At 43.2% G+C, this 18,683-nt stretch overlaps 1 protein-coding gene across 1 annotated transcript in view; it reads left to right on the forward strand.

Moving 5' to 3' along the window:
- cacna1sb (calcium channel, voltage-dependent, L type, alpha 1S subunit, b) overlaps positions 1–18,683 on the forward strand; it is a 40,046-nt gene that overhangs the window by 10,991 nt on the left and 10,372 nt on the right. The window contains exons 8-39 of the mRNA XM_080764771.1: positions 14–153; positions 280–358; positions 540–700; positions 1,355–1,580; positions 2,421–2,628; positions 2,955–3,075; positions 3,990–4,104; positions 5,035–5,128; positions 6,664–6,733; positions 8,421–8,553; positions 8,858–8,987; positions 9,095–9,154; positions 9,670–9,776; positions 10,127–10,214; positions 10,335–10,442; positions 10,683–10,735; positions 10,840–10,986; positions 11,385–11,586; positions 12,354–12,512; positions 12,783–12,893; positions 12,983–13,066; positions 13,713–13,760; positions 14,851–14,877; positions 14,975–15,100; positions 15,212–15,277; positions 15,677–15,768; positions 16,018–16,177; positions 16,322–16,449; positions 17,263–17,359; positions 17,809–17,911; positions 18,022–18,123; positions 18,272–18,408. Coding sequence (XP_080620897.1) covers positions 14–153; positions 280–358; positions 540–700; positions 1,355–1,580; positions 2,421–2,628; positions 2,955–3,075; positions 3,990–4,104; positions 5,035–5,128; positions 6,664–6,733; positions 8,421–8,553; positions 8,858–8,987; positions 9,095–9,154; positions 9,670–9,776; positions 10,127–10,214; positions 10,335–10,442; positions 10,683–10,735; positions 10,840–10,986; positions 11,385–11,586; positions 12,354–12,512; positions 12,783–12,893; positions 12,983–13,066; positions 13,713–13,760; positions 14,851–14,877; positions 14,975–15,100; positions 15,212–15,277; positions 15,677–15,768; positions 16,018–16,177; positions 16,322–16,449; positions 17,263–17,359; positions 17,809–17,911; positions 18,022–18,123; positions 18,272–18,408 — 3,682 coding nt within the window. The remainder of the gene's footprint in view (positions 1–13; positions 154–279; positions 359–539; positions 701–1,354; positions 1,581–2,420; positions 2,629–2,954; positions 3,076–3,989; positions 4,105–5,034; positions 5,129–6,663; positions 6,734–8,420; positions 8,554–8,857; positions 8,988–9,094; positions 9,155–9,669; positions 9,777–10,126; positions 10,215–10,334; positions 10,443–10,682; positions 10,736–10,839; positions 10,987–11,384; positions 11,587–12,353; positions 12,513–12,782; positions 12,894–12,982; positions 13,067–13,712; positions 13,761–14,850; positions 14,878–14,974; positions 15,101–15,211; positions 15,278–15,676; positions 15,769–16,017; positions 16,178–16,321; positions 16,450–17,262; positions 17,360–17,808; positions 17,912–18,021; positions 18,124–18,271; positions 18,409–18,683) is intronic.

Here is an 18,683-nt window from a genome sequence, read left to right on the forward strand (position 1 = left end):
TCTTGCTAACTAGAGAGTTTACCAAAGAACGAGAGAAGGTGAGGTGTCGTGGAGAGTGGCAGGCGTTACGAGAAACTCAGCAGTTGGACGAGGACCTGCACGGCTACATGGAGTGGATCACTTATGCCGAGGTCCTAGATGCGGACCGGGATGGTAAAGGACACAATAAACCCACATTAAACCCCTATGCATCCAGTCTCCAGTGTCCCCCCTTCTTTATCCCGTCTCTGTCTCTCTTAGGGATGTATTCATTAACTTCAATCTTTCTACCCTTGTTAGGTCTCCTGCCGTTGATCGGTTCCGATGATGAAACGGATAGCCTCTATGGCCTGGAGGACAAGAAACTGGTTTACTACTAGTGAGTTTGGTTCTTTAATTCACATAACCAGCTAAGCCTTACGTTCACTTAGTTGTACGACGGTGTTGAGTGTTTGTTTTTTGCATTGACATTCTTTGAGATTTTCGTTCATGACTCTTCTGTAAATGCATCTCTACTGTGAACCGGCATATGGTAATATTTACTTACTGTCTCTGTGTAGTCGCCTGGGCCGACGCTGGAACCGTTTCTTCAGGATGAAGTGTCTGGTTTATATAAAGACCAAGGCCTTTTATTGGGCAGTGATATGGCTGGTCCTCATCAACACAATGTGCATAGCTACAGAACACCACAACCAGACTGCAGGACTGACAGGTTTTCAAGGTTTGTTATCATCATCCTTATTATTATTTTATTATTATTACACTTTTGGTCCAGCCGACCAAAATTATGTCATAGTGATGTCACGAGACCTGGGCACAATATGTGGGGGCTTTCCCCATGTATGGGGATTTTTTATTCAGTGATGAAAAACGCACAATACCATAATAACAATAATAACGATTCCAATAGACAGTGGGGGCTGTAGCATGCCACAGGACAGAGACAGTGGGGGCTGTAGCATGCCACTTGGACACAGGACAGAGACAGTGGGGGCTGTAGCATGCCACTTGGACACAGGACAGAGACAGTGGGGGCTGTAGCATGCCCCTTGGACACAGGACAGAGACAGTGGGGGCTGTAGCATGCCACTTGGACACAGGACAGAGACAGTGGGGGCTGTAGCATGCCACTTGGACACAGGACAGAGACAGTGGGGGCTGTAGAATGCCCCTTGGACACAGGACAGAGACAGTGGGGGCTGTAGCATGCCCCTTGGACACAGGACAGAGACAGTGGGGGCTGTAGCATGCCACTTGGACACAGGACAGAGACAGTGGGGGCTGTAGCATGCCACTTGGACACAGGACAGAGACAGTTTGTAACCACTGCATCCCGTCTCCATCTGCATGTCTATTCCCCGTCTTTCCTCACCAGATGTGGTCACCAGGATGCTGCTGGTGTTGTTCTCCGTGGAGATGTTCATGAAGATCTACGCGCTGGGGCCCAGGACCTGCTTCATGTCCACGTTCAACCGCTTTGACTTCTTTGTGGTGCTGTGTTCCATCGTGGAGATGATCTTGTTATCCCTGGACGCTGTGTCTCCGCTAGGCATCTCCGTCCTCAGATGCGTCAGGCTGCTGAGGTTCCTCAAGGTCACCAAGTAAGCATTCTGCATCTTAAGCAGCACAACTACATGTTCTGTTTTTGTCTCTACTTTGTTTATTGGGTTTTCAAAGGAGTATTTATTGTATACTATACAAACGGTTATTACACAGAGAATATTGCAAATTTCCTTAAGCCCCATTCAGACCAGAAAAGCCAATACATTAATTAGCTTTTTATTTTAATGTAATCTCTATGAAAATCATCTTTTTATTTTTTATTAGCTTCTAGAAGCTCGAAAACAGAAAGCATACTTTTTTCTCCCTAGAGCTCAACTTTGACATAGCTTTTAAAAGTGTTCTAACTTTCAGCTTTTAAAAGCTAGCCAAGCAGAGCACAGCATGATCTGAGGATTTGCTCATTCAGCCAAAAACAATGTCAACTCATCTCGCAGATGGAGAAATAGTGAAAAAAAAAATTAAATAAGGGCTGTAATATTAATGATGATTTGGCAAGAACATAGCATATATATGGAAAGGAATAACAGTTTATATAATCAACAAGTGATGGTAGCAGTGAAAAGGTTGCGTTCCGTGACGGGCCCTGCCTCCACCCCAACTCTCCCAGGGAAAGCCAGGCTAGGGAGTACTACTACTTGACACACGGGCCACACCTTGTTGTCGATCTTGTCGAATATGAAGAATCTGAGAAAACTAATTTCGCCTGCTTTTATCTGCGACCTTATTCGTTTGGTGATGACCTACACTTCATGACTGTAGGTTGGCCTAATGCAGAACAAACTGACGGTCCTTGAAATGAAGAACTTTGAGAGTCACTGTAATGATGCCTAGTTTCAGTCTATATATACTCTGGTAACGCATCTCTGCTCACTCCCCAGACACTGGAAACCTCTCAGTAATCTTGTGGCCTCCCTCCTCAACTCTGTGCGCTCCATCGCCTCCCTCCTCCTGCTCCTCTTCCTCTTCATCGTCATCTTCGCCCTCCTGGGCATGCAGGTGTTTGGGGCCAAGTTAAATTTCCTTGACCCCAAACACAGACGCAGCAACTTCGACAACTTCCCCCAGGCCCTCATCAGTGTATTCCAGGTGAGGGACTAAATGAGTGTTTCCTAAATATAGTTTTTCTTTGTTTTACCTTTCCTACAAAACAATATATATAATGTTTTCTTCCAAAAAAAACAATTCCCAACAAATTCTTGCAAAAATAGACCCCTATTATTTAATTATTAATTCAATATTTCATTTGTGTAAATTGTTCTTATTGTGCATCTTTCAGTTATTATTTTTGGTGTCTTACAATCCTGCAAGGGATGGGTCACATCCATCCATCCATGCATGTATGCGTTCTGTGCTGCGCTGCTGCTAATTTAGTACGATCTCTCATCCATTTTGTTGACACTTTCCCGTGGCAGGTCCTAACAGGAGAGGGCTGGAACACCATCATGTACACTGGCATCTTAGCCCACGGAGGCCCTGCCTTCCCTGGCATCATGGTCAGCATCTACTTCGTCATCCTCTATGCCTGCGGCCACTGTATCCTTCCTGTGCAGTCCAACTCCTAACAGCCTCTACAGTGGTTACACTGTAGCACTATAAGAAATTCATTCATTCATTTCAGCTGCTCCGCCCCCTTCCTATACAAACCCACCGTAACTTCAACCTCCATTTTAACCATGATAAATTCATCGAAAACACCCATCCTTTTTTCTGGTGACTGATACGAATACGTGAGGTGCCCGTGTTTTTTTTTTATATAACTTTTTTCATTTATTTGCACTGATCATTTTAAAAAACACGGACACCTCACGTATTAGGAGGGCAACCCGGTACTCCATACATTTTTTGATAGCCCACCAATGTGAGATATACATGTGTATATATATACAGTATATAAAAAAATCTGAAATTATACAGATGCTTTCCTGTTTTGGGCTAATACAAAATAAGTAGTACATCTAGCCTACTGTGGTTGTTCTCTTACACCAGGGTCTAAATGTCTCAATGTATACGGAGACATTTAAACCCTGGTGTGAGGAAAAAAGCACTGATGGTGCTGATGGTGTGGCGCTCCACCTCTGCAATCCATCTCCCACTGGGGTAAAGGAGATAGACTCTCAGCTGATACCGACAATAAGCCTATCCGAATGGTCATATAACGTTAATATTAAAAAGTGATACCAATAAATAAGAACTGAAAATATACCACGTTAATTCCATTGATCCAAGTTGGAACACAAAGGATTGATTGATTGTTAAAATAATAAGTAAACATGCTCTGAAATGCACGTGGTCCACTCATATGACGGCTTAACAAGTGGTCAGATGGGTAGACTAGGCGGCGAATTAACGCTTTTGAGATCTTCAAGTAGGCCCTGATCCTCCATCCTTTTTATATTGCAGTATTGATACTTTTACTTAAGTATTTTTCCTGAGCTGGTTGCAACCAGATATCCTCCTCAACGTGTTCCTGGCCATCGCCGTTGACAACCTGACCCAGGCTGAAAGCTTGACTGCAGCCCAGAAGGAAAAGGCCGACCAGAAGTTGAATAAGAAGTTGTCCAGGTAAAGACCATGTGACCACTTTTTAGATATGAGATACTAGTTCTTGATGGGGTTCATGTGAACCCCAGCTCGTGCCAAATTGATAATGTGTTTGGCTGCAGACGCCCATCTGAAAAGGTTTTGTACCAAGGATGTTTAAGATAATTTTTAAATATATTCAAAAATGTTTGATATTTATTTTATGTTTTTTTAAATAGCCAACATTATATACATTTATAAAGTGGTTCAAATGATTGTGATTGTGCTATTTTTGCTGAGGACCCCCTAGAACCCTCCCAAGGACCCACTTTGAGGACCACTGCCCTATTCTGAGGGCCAACATTTGGTCAAAATTGATCTACAATCTCTGCAATTTTGTTGATGATTGGTCTAGAGCAGAAAAAGGAGGGGTCTACTCTGTAGTATAGAGAGAGCCATACCAAATGGTTCCATTTATTAAATTAACGGTGCTGTAAGTGATATTTTTGGGTTAAAAAGTCAAAGCTCTATATTTAGATTCTAATAATTGTTTTAGAGCATTTGTTCAGTATCAAGGGTCTCCCTGCCTCTCCTCTTTAGTAAACGGTAAACATAATTTCATCCAATCAGGAGAGACAACCCTAAAAAGATAATTAATCAGCTTTACGTTCCAGTTCTGTCTGCTCATTCATTCGTTTTGATCACATCCATTTTCACTTGTTTATTTATCTTTTACCCTGTTTGGCCCTCCTGATTGGATGAAATTGGTATCCCGGCCTGAAATCATATTTTCGGTGTACTAAAGAGCTGAAGAGAACGGAAGACCTGTGTGTTACTGAACAGACGCTAGTTGGTTGCTATCAAAATGTAGAGCTATGTACCAGTTATTTTAAGAAAATACACAGCACCACTCAAGATTTTACAGTGTTTGTGTCAAGCTCCGCTCTCCTGTCTCCATGTTAATTCCTCCAGAAAGATACCTGAAACAAAGGAAGAAGAGAGGGAGAGGATAGCTAAGAAACTTGCAGAGAGCAAGAAAGTTGAGAGCATGCCGACCACCGCCAAGGTTAGTACAGTATAGTTCTCCTTTCATACACTGTTAACTCTGAGCACCACCACACTATCCTTACCGAGTGCTAATTTAACACCTTTTCCACCAGGGTTGAACCGGTTTAGTTATTTCCCCCCGCATAATATTGAACCAGCTCAGAGTGTTTCCACTGAAAATGAATTGGTTACTGCTGAGCCCTAAAAGTTGGTTCAGAACTGGAACCAAACAATGGCCACCAGTTCCGTGAAAGCACCTACTGTAGGTTCCAAGAATCTAGAACGGAACCAGTTCTAGAACCAATGAATGTTCTTTTGGTGGAAAAGGGGTCTGAGAGAGTACAAATGGAACCATGCTTCCATTTATACAGACCTGTACGCAGCCACGTCGAGTCTGTGGGGGCTATGGGGCTATAGCCCCCATGAAGAATTAAATAGCCCCTTTTAGCCCCCATGAACATTTTCGTGGACATTTTATATTAACATTAGTTACATTACAGATTTTCTGACTCTGTCACAGACTGCATACTATGTTACATTCCGAAAATGTGAACCTCTCCACTGGCTGTTCAGAGGTGTTAAAATGGGTTGGGTGCGGCCACCAAGTACTCAAATGCTAATCAGGTTTCTTTTGTTTTCACCTAGCCAGGTATGTATAAATATGCCTACAGTACAGTGTCAGTGTGATGCTTACTTCATTCACAATGAAACCACCACCAGCTAAGAAGGGTCGCTTCGTCCAGACAGAGTATACAGTTCTCCAGTGATGCCAGCCTGTCGCCGCTTAAACCTCCCGAAGAAGCTACTATTCCAACGGCATTAATTTTCCAATGTAAATTTCACCCAGATTGGACTCGGTTCAGCGGCCGCATGCTGCTGTCCGCCCCCCCCACACACACACACACACACACCGACAGTCAGAGAACTGACTCACTAAACAACACTAAACAACGTTGGATTCGTACAGTGCAGAATGCAGATAAGTGTAGGCCTATGTTCTTATTATAATTGTGAGTTTGTTTTTTAACATGCACCGCGAGTCCACGGGAGCCGATCTACAAGCTCACAACGCGTTGCACTGCGAGTAGCCTAGAGAAGGCTGTCAAGTGAGCAGCGCAATCGCGCATGCTATAGAAATATCCTAATAAAAAAATAAAAAGGTGTCGCTTGCAGGGGCAGTTTCCTTATGGGACTTGCCTCTAGAATGCATGCATAGGCATGCAAGTGCACTCGGCATTTATATATCATATATATCTAGACTAGTACGAAGTATAATGAAATGATCACAGGCATTCTAGGTCGGGACACATGAAATCCACGTAAATGCCTTTCCGCTAGCTTCACGTCATTATATCAGCGTAAACGCGAGAAAACATCAACTTCTTTTTTTTCACCGGGGGGGGGGGGGGGGCTGCGGATAGCCCCCATGAGGATCATCAGAACTATTCGGGTCTGCCTGTACGTGTCCATTTGGTTCCATTTGTACACTTATATTAAAACATCAGATTTTCCATGCAATGTTCCATACGGAATGCTTCTTTTTTCAACTTTCAGCTAAAAATCGATGAGTTTGAGGCCAACGTGAATGAAGTGAAGGATCCCTTCCCCCCGGCAGACTTTCCAGGTAAAAAATGAAAATGAGAAACAAATCCCAAACTCCTTTGCTACCATCACAAATTCTGAAGTCATTAACCCAATAAAACCGGATAAGCATCTGTGTCATTTTAGATTTTTAACCACTTTAACCATTATTTTATTACTTTGGCTATTCAAAATTAGCATATACAAGTGAGCAGATATACAAAAATAGCATATACAAGTGAGCAGATATACAAGCGTTATACAGTGCGTCACTTCGTGGCACGCACTTCAAGGTCCCTAGAACAAAATATTTTGAAATGCGAGTCCGTTGCCTGAGTGAGGGGTTAAGTGTCTTGCTCAGCGGCACTTCGACACACAGACACGCATGGGCTGGGAGTTGAACTGGTGACCTTCTGATTAGCAGACAGCAGAGCCATCTAATAGAAGAGTTGCGATATTGAGGGGGCAGAAAACAGCCCGGTCACATGGTTCATGTACTCGCGCAAGCCCATAGACTCCAATGCATTCCGTAAACTTCCGGTTGTCCCCATGCTCAATAGAAGTTGTAGGAGATGTAGGAGAGCCGCCATTGGACTGGCCCCATGAAGTGAACGGAGTTTGCATAACTCTGTCTTACCCTATGGCTCTGGCAGACAGCCTCTCTACCCACTACTCTGGTTGCAGTTATAATAATAGTAGCATGTCATTATTATTAGACTGGACCAGTTCATTCCCTAGTGCATTTATAGTCAGAGTCTAAAGTTAGGCTATTTTCACATACTCTGGCCACTACCATATACAGCCTACTACTGTACAAGTCACTATTGGGAATTACATCGTTACCTTTCCAAGAATCAACATTGTCACTCACTCACATCCAGTGAAATGTATATGTGGCTTTCTCTTAGTTTCTCTGGTCTCTGTGATATATAACAGGCTTATCAATTAATCTCAGTGAGCCTATGCAAATAGAAGAAGTTTCACCATAGTTTTGAACTGCGCAATATATTCGTACAGTTTGTATACATTCTGAAAACCTGGAAGTGAGTTTGCAATGGATTCCCTCTCTAGATTTCCAATGCTGTTTTTCCCCATAGGGTTTTAAAGTGTATGCAGAGAATAAGATCTGTGGTTAAAATAAGCCTTAGGGAGCTTCAAGTTTTGTTGTAAAATGTGTTAATTTGTGAAAATCATCTTGTTCAACTAAACATGTCATCAGCCTGTGTTTGGTGCAGAGCTTAATGTTCTCTATTTAATACCCAATGTGACATTTTTAATTTGAAATGTGTTGTGAGTGAGAGAGCCTAATTTATAATGCTCCGTCACATGGCGGCATCATGCGCCCAAAATAGCCGACCTACAGTACAAGCTCACAATGCGTCTCAATCATGAAACGAAGTACGGTATGAACAGTCGTGGAATAAGTACACAGAGCTTTTAAGGAGCAATATCACAATATGAATAGTAAACGGTATTATCCTTTTTTACTACTGTAAAAGTACAAGTATTGGCATAAAAATATACTTACACTACCAAAAATCTGAAAACGGCAAAAGTAGCACATCTACTCTCTACTCTGTGGCACTGTAGTGTGATCAAGTAAGGCGTTAATTTACAAAAGAAACCACACAAAAGGTTGATCTAGGAGGTTTCTGCAGCGTTATGTAAATGTGCTTGGCCTTGTACCAAAAGACTGAACACCTGCATGTCACACTCTGCACCGTCCGCAGGTGACGACGAAGAGGAGGAGCCAGAAATCCCCATTAGCCCCCGTCCTCGACCAATGGCTGACCTGCAGCTGAAGGAGGAGGCGGTGCCCTTGCCTCAGGCCAGCTCCTTCTACATCTTCAGCCCTACGAACAAGTGAGTGTCCCAATCTACAAGCTGAAAAGCTTGTAGATTGGGATTTTTTTCCCCCAGCCAGTTATTTAAAAACATATATCTTTCAACAACTTTGTGAATTTAACTATTAAATTATAAGTTTAATGTTCTCAAATACAAACTTTAAGTTCTCTAAGTCTCTTTTGTTGCTAATTTACTTTACACAAGGATACAGTGAACTTAAAAGGATTCTTGAAGCGGTGCATTTGCAGACAATGCAAACGGTGCACAACCACGATGTACTCATTGTACTGGAATCAAATTAATTTGAGTTTGTGTGGATTAGGATCCGCAAACTGAGCTACAAGATCATCAATGCCTCGGCCTTCACCAACTTGATCCTCCTCTTCATTCTGCTGTCCTCCATCTCGCTGGCCGCAGAGGACCCCATTGACCCCAAATCCCCCAGAAACCAGGTGACTGATGTCCAGGGCCATCTCCATAGAACCCATCTCTTTAAATTGATGACAATGTAACAGTGTATATTAGACGACTAATATTGTGTATGTGCCCTTCCTCTCAGATCCTGGCCTATGCTGACATCGTCTTCACCACGGTGTTCACCATTGAGATCGTACTGAAGGTAAACCCAGCATGGAAGACGGTTCAGTTTTAATTGTCCCTATTTTGGGAATGTCCTAAAAGAAAGATTCCAAAAGTATTTCAAATAGTTCAAATTACAACATTATATTTTAGCTATTTCTCAAGATATCCACAAAGTTCAATATCAAACATTCAGTAGAAAGATATGGCTACCATGCAGACATGATGGTCACTTGTTGTTCAGAATGTGATTTAGAAGTACACAGGCCAATCGTGTTCATATAGAATAATAATAATAATAATATCTCAAACTTATATAGCGCTTTTCTGAGTACCCAAAGACGCTTTACATGGGGGGGCTTTACAGAGGTAACAAGAAGACGCTCTACAAAGCCGAATGCACGATGGTGGAATCGAAACCCCAAACTCTGTGCGGTGGTGGGCATTTAAACCCCAGCCAGTTCATGTGTTAGTAACTGTACTTGCATCTGACCAACAGATGACAGTGTATGGCGCGTTCATGTGTTAGTAACTGTACTTGAATCTGACCAACAGATGACCGTGTATGGCGCGTTCATGCACGAGGGATCCTTCTGTCGTAACTCCTTCAACATCCTGGATCTGATCGTGGTCACGGTGTCCCTGCTCTCAATGGGAATGGAGTGAGTTCAAGCTTTGACACATAGCCACAATTTCACAGCGATGATTCCCTTTTTACCACATATTTTGCACTTTATTTATTCTTTATTCATAACCCAGCCTTGTGAACTACGGTAGCAATATCTCAGGAACGCTTTGAGGGAATGTCATGAAACTTGGCAGAAACCTACACTTGGACTCAAGTTCCAGGAAGTAGGTGGTCAAAGTCTCTGTGATATGTTCATTACATTCCCTCAAAGTCGTCACTATTGAGGTTTCTACCGACTACCGCACACCAATGATATATACGGCAACTTGTTGGTGGAGTCATACATGGCACAACCTGAGTGTATTGTGTATCTGCGGTGTGCAGGTCCAGTGCCATTTCTGTGGTGAAGATTCTCAGGGTGTTGAGGGTGCTGAGGCCTCTCAGGGCTATCAATCGAGCCAAGGGCTTGAAGGTAAAAGGCAAACATTCACAACTCTGTACCTTTTGAATCTCTCTTGCTAAACACATTCATGGTCCATTCTTCTGACCTATTCATCACCCCTGTTTGTTCTCTTCTCTTTTATGTTGACAGCATGTGGTCCAGTGTGTGTTTGTGGCAGTCAAAACCATCGGTAACATTGTGTTGGTTACCGTGCTCTTGAATTTCATCTTTGCCTGTATAGGAGTGCAACTCTTTAAGGTGGGATTTTGGTAGTTCACATTTTGTATGTCATATATGTTCATATTATCGTCATAGAATGTATCATATTTAAAGAAATGTATTAACGTCAATAAATCTTAGCCTGGATTCCAGCCTAATTCGCTGCGTTCCGCCGATCTGAAAATGTCACGCGGAACGCAGTGATTCAGACTTCAGACTGGAATCCAGGCCAATAAAATCTACTCACGTCTAAATTATCATATTTCCTTTCATTCTCAGGGTAAATTCTACAGCTGCACAGATGAAACCAAATCAAACCCATATGAATGCCAGTAAGAGAAATACCAAGTGATTCATCAGAGTAAAGCTTTGTATGAGTATTTTGTATTTATTCATATATTTTGTATTTATAATCAATGTTCCTGTCTCCTCTCAGGGGGATATACGTGAAACACGTAGAGAACTCCCTCCAGGACACAGTGCTGGCTGAGAGACAATGGATCAACAGTAACTTCAACTTTGACAATGTGTTCAAAGGCATGCTGGCTCTCTTCACTGTCTCCACATTCGAGGGCTGGCCAAAGTGAGTATGATGAACCAGTGGTGTAACTGTAGAGTAACTAAGTACATTTACTCAAGTACTGGACTATTTGAGGTATTTTTTACTTAAATACTTGATAGTATTGCCAGTATTTCAACTGTTCATTAACTTTACTTCTTCGCTACCGCATCTCAGAGGAAAATATTGTTCTTTTACTACAATTATTTGAAAACTTTAGACCCAAGTCAGTAATTGGGTCTTGAATAAAATAAAATAAAAACTATAATGGTGTGTAAAAAGGAAAATCTAAAATTTGACACAGTCAAGACCAAGTCTTTGCCACGGACACATTTGTCCATGTGCGGGCATATTGATGACCCCTGATCTCACCTCATGTGTCTCTCTCTCTCTCTCTCTCTCTCTCTCTCTCTCTGTCCCAGACTGCTGTACACTGCCATAGACTCTGACGCAGAGGATATGGGGCCTGTCTTCAACAACCACATAGACCTCTCCCTCTTCTTCGTCATCTACATCATCCTCATTGCCTTCTTCATGATGAACATCTTCGTGGGCTTCGTCATCGTCACCTTCCAGGAGCAGGGCGAGTCGGAGTACCAGGACTGTGAGCTGGACAAGAACCAGGTACGTACCACTCCAGGAGACCTACAGACCAGTGGTTCTCAAAGCTCCATAACTCCTGAGCGTCTACCAATTGGTTCCATTTGTACACTCTCGGAGTTGCATACCTGCAAGGGTACCATTGGAACTGACCTGACGCTGCCAGATCCAAGAAGCTTGCTACACAAATTTATTTCACAGCTTATTGGGATCTGGGATCTCGGAAGCAAATTCGATGACGGGGCTGTTCCTTTTTTTCAAGATACTTGGTAGATGATTGGATGGGACCGTCTGTCTATCACCGTGTGGGCGTGCAAACACAACCAATCATATTGACGTGTCTATATAGCTTCACATCCGGTTTCGCACATATCCCGCCCTTAGCTCACGCTGATTGGTTCGAACCACGGAGCGGTTCGGTGTTAGCTCAACTCCCTGAGAGATCCCAGATGGTTGCTGTGTTGGGGAACATGGTTACCCAATACCGCCCCCATCTGGCAGAGTCAGGTTAATTTGGAACTGCCCCTCAGGGAACCTGAGGATCCCTGGACCACACTTTGAGAACCTCTGACCTAGAACAGTACTAGAACCGCACCATTATTTCTGTGACACTGTCTAAAGTCTAAAGACGCCCAGGGCATTCCGAGAGGAGGTTACTTGAATGCAGAAGGGAGAAGTCTTTGCTAACGACATAGCTAAATATAGTTCACATGATACAGTTGACGTGTCTACATTTTCTTGATAATTATTGAGGCTACGACGTAATACTAATTCCTATTGTTTCCTTCCAGCGTTCATGTGTGCAGTACGCCCTGAAGGCTCGTCCGCTGAGGTGCTACATCCCTAAGAACCCCTACCAGTACAGGGTCTGGTACATAGTCACCTCCTGCTACTTTGAATACCTCATGTTCCTCCTAATCATGCTCAACACCCTTTGTCTGGGCATGCAGGTACAAATGCTATACTGTTGTTCTTAAAAGCAATAAAGACATTTTTGTTACGATATTTGATACAGTATACTATCATCGATGTTGGGCAGAAACCTTGTATGTGCTGCTTTTGTCTGACACTCTTACTGTATATGTATGATGAAGTAGGCCGGGCATTCATTTATAACAAAACGAAGGACTGTGGAGAATATGTGGAATGCTGTGTTAAAAACCACCATTGCTGATTTCATTAGATTGAATTCAAACTTTATTGGTTTCCCCTTCAAATAGCACTGTAACCAGTCGAGCCACGTCACCAAGCTGTCAGAGATGCTGAACATTGTCTTCACTGTGCTCTTCGCTGTGGAGATGGTCCTCAAACTCATGGCCTTCAAAGTCAAGGTAAGGACGCATGGAATCTCTGGTTTAGAATGCCACCTATACTCTACTGACTCTCTGTCTGAGACATGTGCATCTGTCTGTCTGCGCAGGGCTACTTTGGAGACCCGTGGAACGTGTTTGACTTCCTCATTGTCGTCGGTAGTGTTGTTGACGTCATCCTAAGCGAAGTCGATGTGAGTATAAATAAGAATAATAATCATATTCGTAATAATAATAAAGCTCTTTCTGACCCATTCCTAAACAGTTTGACAGAAATCTGGTTTTCTGAATGTAGGTACATAACAAAGTAAGTCTGTGTGCAGAGGTAGCTCCCAGGACATGGTCAGTAGCCTACTGTTGTTAGCCACCTCCACACCCCCATTGTCTTGTGGAACATCCAAAGCATCTGCACCACTCCAACTCACTCACTGAAACGTTCTGTTGCAAAAGCAATCCCACAGTTCACCATTTTCAATTTGTATTGCTATATGCTTGTACTATATGTTGTCTGGCCAATTTAAAAGAGCACAATATCAACTATTTGAATTTTGACTGGAATGTGTGTTTTCTTTTCTTCATTTAATAGGTTTTGGTAATGCTCAGCAGGTCACCTGTTTTACTTGTCTCCTGTCCATTGTTCTCCATAAACACACAAACTCACTCATGGTGCACTTAAATGTCTCTCTCTTCTTTCCCCATTACTTTCCCTCTCTCTCACACACACACACACACACACACACACACACGCACACGCACACGCACACACGCACACGTTCTCCTTTTCATTTTCGTCTTTCGTCCACTCTGTTAACTCGTCCTCATTTGTCCTATCCTCCTCAGGCTGCCCTGGCCTCCAGTGGTGGGCTGTACTGTCTCCATGGCTGTGCTGTAAATATCTGATCTGCACTGCACTGCACCGCTGCATGACAGCCTTGCTGTGTGTGACGCATCCCACTCTGTTGTCTGTGCACAACTCCTGTCTATGGGACTTAACCTTTCTGCAGTGGTTCTCAACCTGTTCAGGCCGCTTGACCCGCCACTATTATCATATTTGAACTGGGGGACCCAAGCACTTGGAATGGTGGAACTTCAGGCATTCCATTTTGTTGACTATAGTTCCACAGAAACATATTGTGAAAATAGCAGATTGACAAGCTCACCACACCTAGCAACATGAGGCATTGTGAGTTTGTAAAGTGGCAATTTTCACATTATGTTTACTGGTATTTGACAATTTGGCTAAGGTTTGACCAGTTTTTATATATTAATTTGATGCAGTGATGGTCATCTGAGGACCGCCCCAAAATCATGTCGGACCTGCAGGTTGAGAGAACCACTGCCTTATTGAACCGTGTGTGGCTCGTTTACTAATGGTGAAGCACATTGAAAGGCCTCAATACCTAGTTCCATAGCTCAGTGTTAGATTTGTCCTCGAGGTATTTGCTCCAATGTGTTCAAATGCGGTTCAAAAGCAGTATGCAGTTTAATGTGAACATATTTTTCTAACAAGGTATATGATACGGTCAAAGCTACTACCTTTTGTGTCAGTTTAATGAAAGCTGTTAATATTTTAACAGTAAAGTGTGTGTATACTGTTTATTTTGCATGAGCTACAGTACATATAGGGCATAGCATTGGCAGCCATTTTGTGGTGCCACGGATCGAAATCCCATTCACTGTGTGTATGTGTACGTGTGTGTGTGTGTGTGTGTGTGTGTGTGTGTATATATATATATATATATATATATATGCTATGCCCTATTGCTGCCTCCTCTTTGGTTGTTGATCTCAGCAACCAAGACCGTCTTTTAGTGGTAGTTTTGTATCTAATCAATGGTGGAGAAATTGAGTTGTATTAATGCTACGTAGGGATTGCATTGCTTAACAATTGATCAATCTTTTATCCGCCTGCTCTTGTAATATTCCCGTTGCTAAATATAACATGCATAATTATCATCTGTTCATGACATTTTCACAGGAGTCAGATCCTATGCAAGCCATCGCGGTAAGCCAACATTGCATCTGTATACAGTATTTGACTTTACCACTGATTTGCGTTTTCCGTACCATTCTTAAGCCCTCTTTGTCTCTTCTGCTCGCAGAGCTCTGAGAATGCTCAGGTGTCCATCACGTTCTTCCGACTGTTCCGTGTCATGCGTCTGGTCAAGCTGCTGAATCGATCGGAGGGAATCCGTAATCTGCTGTGGACCTTCATCAAGTCGTTCCAGGTCCGTCAAGCTGTTATCTTAATCGGCATCATCGTTACCGTTCAGTCTGTAACGCCATGATCAGCAATTCAGCTGTTCACTGACCCATACCTGTGTGCTGTCTTTCTGCAGGCCTTTCCTCATGTAGCACTGCTCATCATCATGCTCTTCTTCATCTATTCGGTGGTTGGAATGCAGGTGAGGTCTTTAAAAAACTATTTTATGTTCAGGGAGGAACATGGTAAAAGGGAACCGTGAACTGTATCTGAATGATGAACGGTATACATGTCTATTAAAGGCATGTTTTGTAATTTACTTTAAGATGTTGCCCTGCCCCGAAAATAGCTGATCTACGAGCTTATAGAACATCGCGTCGCATTGCATCATGACACGGCGTGAGCCTTTAGATCGTCTATAGTTTTGCCACTGGGCACCTCTGTACGAGAAAGTATGAATCGGGATTCACTTCGCGGTTCATGGGCGGCGATCCTGTCGTCCTTGTGTGTCCATGAATGCATGCAAACTCTGCCTTTGTGTGCTTGTTGAATGAAGCATTTCTAAATGAGACTTTCAATGTGCATCACATCGACTCTTCAGATCTTTGGAAAGATCGCTCTAGTGGACGGCACCCAGATCAACCGCAACAACAACTTCCAGGCATTCCCTCAAGCTGTTCTGATGCTATTCCGGTGAGTCTATGGGCCAGGTTATGATTGTGGTTCAAAGGTCAAACGCTGAGCCGAGACTTCACACTGTGTGTGTGTGTGTGTGTGTGTGTGTGCGCGTGTGTGTGTGTGTGTGTGTGTGTGTGTGTGTGTGTGTGTGTGTGTGTGTGTGTGTGTGTGTGTGTGTGTGTGTGTGTGTGTGTGTGTGTGTGTGTGTGTGTGTGTGTGTGTGTGTGTGTGTGTGTGTGTGTGTGTGTGTGTGTGTGTCGACAGGTGTGCTACAGGGGAGGCGTGGCACGAGGTAATGTTGGCCTCTATGTATGGGAAGAAGTGTGACCCTAAGTCTGACTTCCTGCCAGGAGAGGAGTTTACCTGTGGGTCCAACTTTGCTGTCTTCTACTTCATGAGCTTCTACTGTCTCTGTGCCTTCCTGGTGAGAACTGGTTGGACATGCAGTCCTTATTTCATTTATGTCAACAGCTCACCCATCATTTAATACCAAGTAATAAAAGACGTGTCTAGGAACTAAACTGAGTATCTATATCTGTCTTTGTGTGTCCCTTCACTTCACCCACAGATCCTTAACCTGTTCGTCGCTGTCATCATGGACAACTTTGACTACCTAACCCGTGACTGGTCTCTCCTGGGTCCTCATCACCTGGACGAGTTCAAGAAGATCTGGGCTGAATATGACCCTGAAGCCACGTGAGTCTCAGGTCTACCCATAGACTGTAAGAAAAATATGGACAAAGCGTTCTCCGGGTCTGATATGGACGTAAGATGAAGCCTGTCAGTCCTTGAATTGTAAATCGCCATCTTTGTAGATCCGTTTGGGCCCAGCTGGCCATTGGCTGGCCCAGACAACGAGGCGGGACTTCCCCCCTTCTTCTTCGTTGGTTTTTATTTTGACTCGAACGGGGGGTGGCTCCCGATCATAGACTGTAATGGTAGCCACGCCCCTCAGAACATACGCGACTTTATGGTCATTTTTTAAATACATGGTACCATCATTTTCCAAAAATAATATTATGACATGAGAAATGAGACTTTAAACTAGTGACTGGAAGCAGAAAGTATTCATGACCATGTTTATTAAGGTAATACAGTCTAGGTGAAGTTGGGCCCAAATACATGGAGCTCTATGGAGCTATGGGTTTTTTTGGGCCCAATGACAGCGCCACAACAGGCCATTATATGAACTTTCAGGAAGTCCCGATTTCCTCAGTGGCTTCACTAAATATCTGTCTGACTGCCCCCCTGGGTCTACCCCACGTAACCACGCAGACATACGGAGATGCAAGCATAAATCAACCCCATGTTCCCTTTTTATCTCCTCTCCTCCCAATCTCACATTTCCTCTAGTTCTTCTTATGACCTACATGTATATCTGTGACCTATCTCTTGGACCTAGGTCTTGTTTTTTCTGGGTGTGTAACCCAAGCTGATTCCAGTGCATGTCTTTCTTCTGTACAGTGGTGGATTGGTACTGTATGTAATATGTGTCTCTCTTGGCTCTAGGGGGAGAATCAAACATTTAGATGTGGTGACTCTGCTCAGACGCATTCAGCCTCCACTTGGCTTTGGCAAGTTCTGTCCTCATCGTGCAGCCTGCAAGGTATATACGGTAGTCAGTCATACATACATAAACCCAATGATCCAAGAATTACACCCCATTCATGTTAATGGTGTGTTACGTTGTCCACGTGTATGTAGAACTAGAAACTCATAGGAGTTTGTGGATTAAAACGGTTACTTTTCAGGATTTAGGATACCGACGACCAATTTGATCATACTGGGACACACATAAGCATCAAAAGTAGCAGATTGACAAGCTTGAAGTGAAACGTGTCACATTTCGAGCTTGTGGACACACATACGCATACTATTGATGTTTATGTGTGACGCAGTATGATCAAATAGGTCGTCGATTTACGAAAAAAACACAAAAAGTTAAAATATGGAGATTAGAGGTTTCTGTCCGACAGTAGGGCAGCAATGACACGTTGGTGTCCATTTCCTCTCCAATGCTCACTTAACGCCTCTGTCTTTACGTCCTGTCTTCAGCGTCTGATTGGCATGAACATGCCGCTGAACAGCGACGGCACGGTCACCTTCAATGCCACGCTGTTTGCTCTGGTCAGAACTGCCCTCAAGATCAAAACTGAAGGTATGCCTCTTCATTACCTGATGATGTTTCATGATTTCTCGTGCACTTATACGAATGGTGCTTCATGTTGAGGTGATGATGATAATACAATGTTTGATGTCTCTATCAAGGTAACTTTGAGCAGTCCAATGAGGAGCTAAGAGCCATTATAAAGAAGATATGGAAGCGCACCAGCATGAAACTGCTAGACCAGGTCATTCCTCCGATGGGAGGTGAGTCAAGTCATACCAGCATGAAACAGCTAGACCAGGTCATTCCTCCGATGGGAGGAACGACCAGCTTTTGGTGGGATTTACCTGTACATGAGTGTATGTCTATTTCTGACCGACATCAATGTCCCTTGTTTGCGTTTGACCACAGATGATGAGGTGACGGTGGGAAAGTTCTACGCCACTTTCCTGATCCAGGAATATTTCCGTAAGTTTATCCAGCGCCAGGAGGAGTACTACGGCTACCGGCCCAAGGGGAAGACCAATGCTTCAGGTTCAGAGATCCAGGTGTGTAAAATGTGGAAATAGTATTCAGTATTTTTATCCTTAAGTAAAAGTAACAATACTGCAATGTAGACATACTCTGTTACAAGTGAAAGTACGAAAGAAGTTTTAAAATGTATAAATTGTATAAAAATCGACCAGGAATAGTCCCATTGAAATTAAAACTCATTTGCAAGGGAGTCAAAGCAGCGGAACAAAGTTTTGCAAAAAATAACAACATCAAATCTAAAGAACACAAGTTCTCTGGAAGTTGTTCAGATTGAAGTCACATACTTCCT

This window comes from Protomyctophum bolini (genome assembly GCF_963924005.1).
Source record: "Protomyctophum bolini genome assembly, chromosome: 5".
Classification (NCBI taxonomy): Eukaryota; Metazoa; Chordata; class Actinopteri; order Myctophiformes; family Myctophidae; genus Protomyctophum; species Protomyctophum bolini.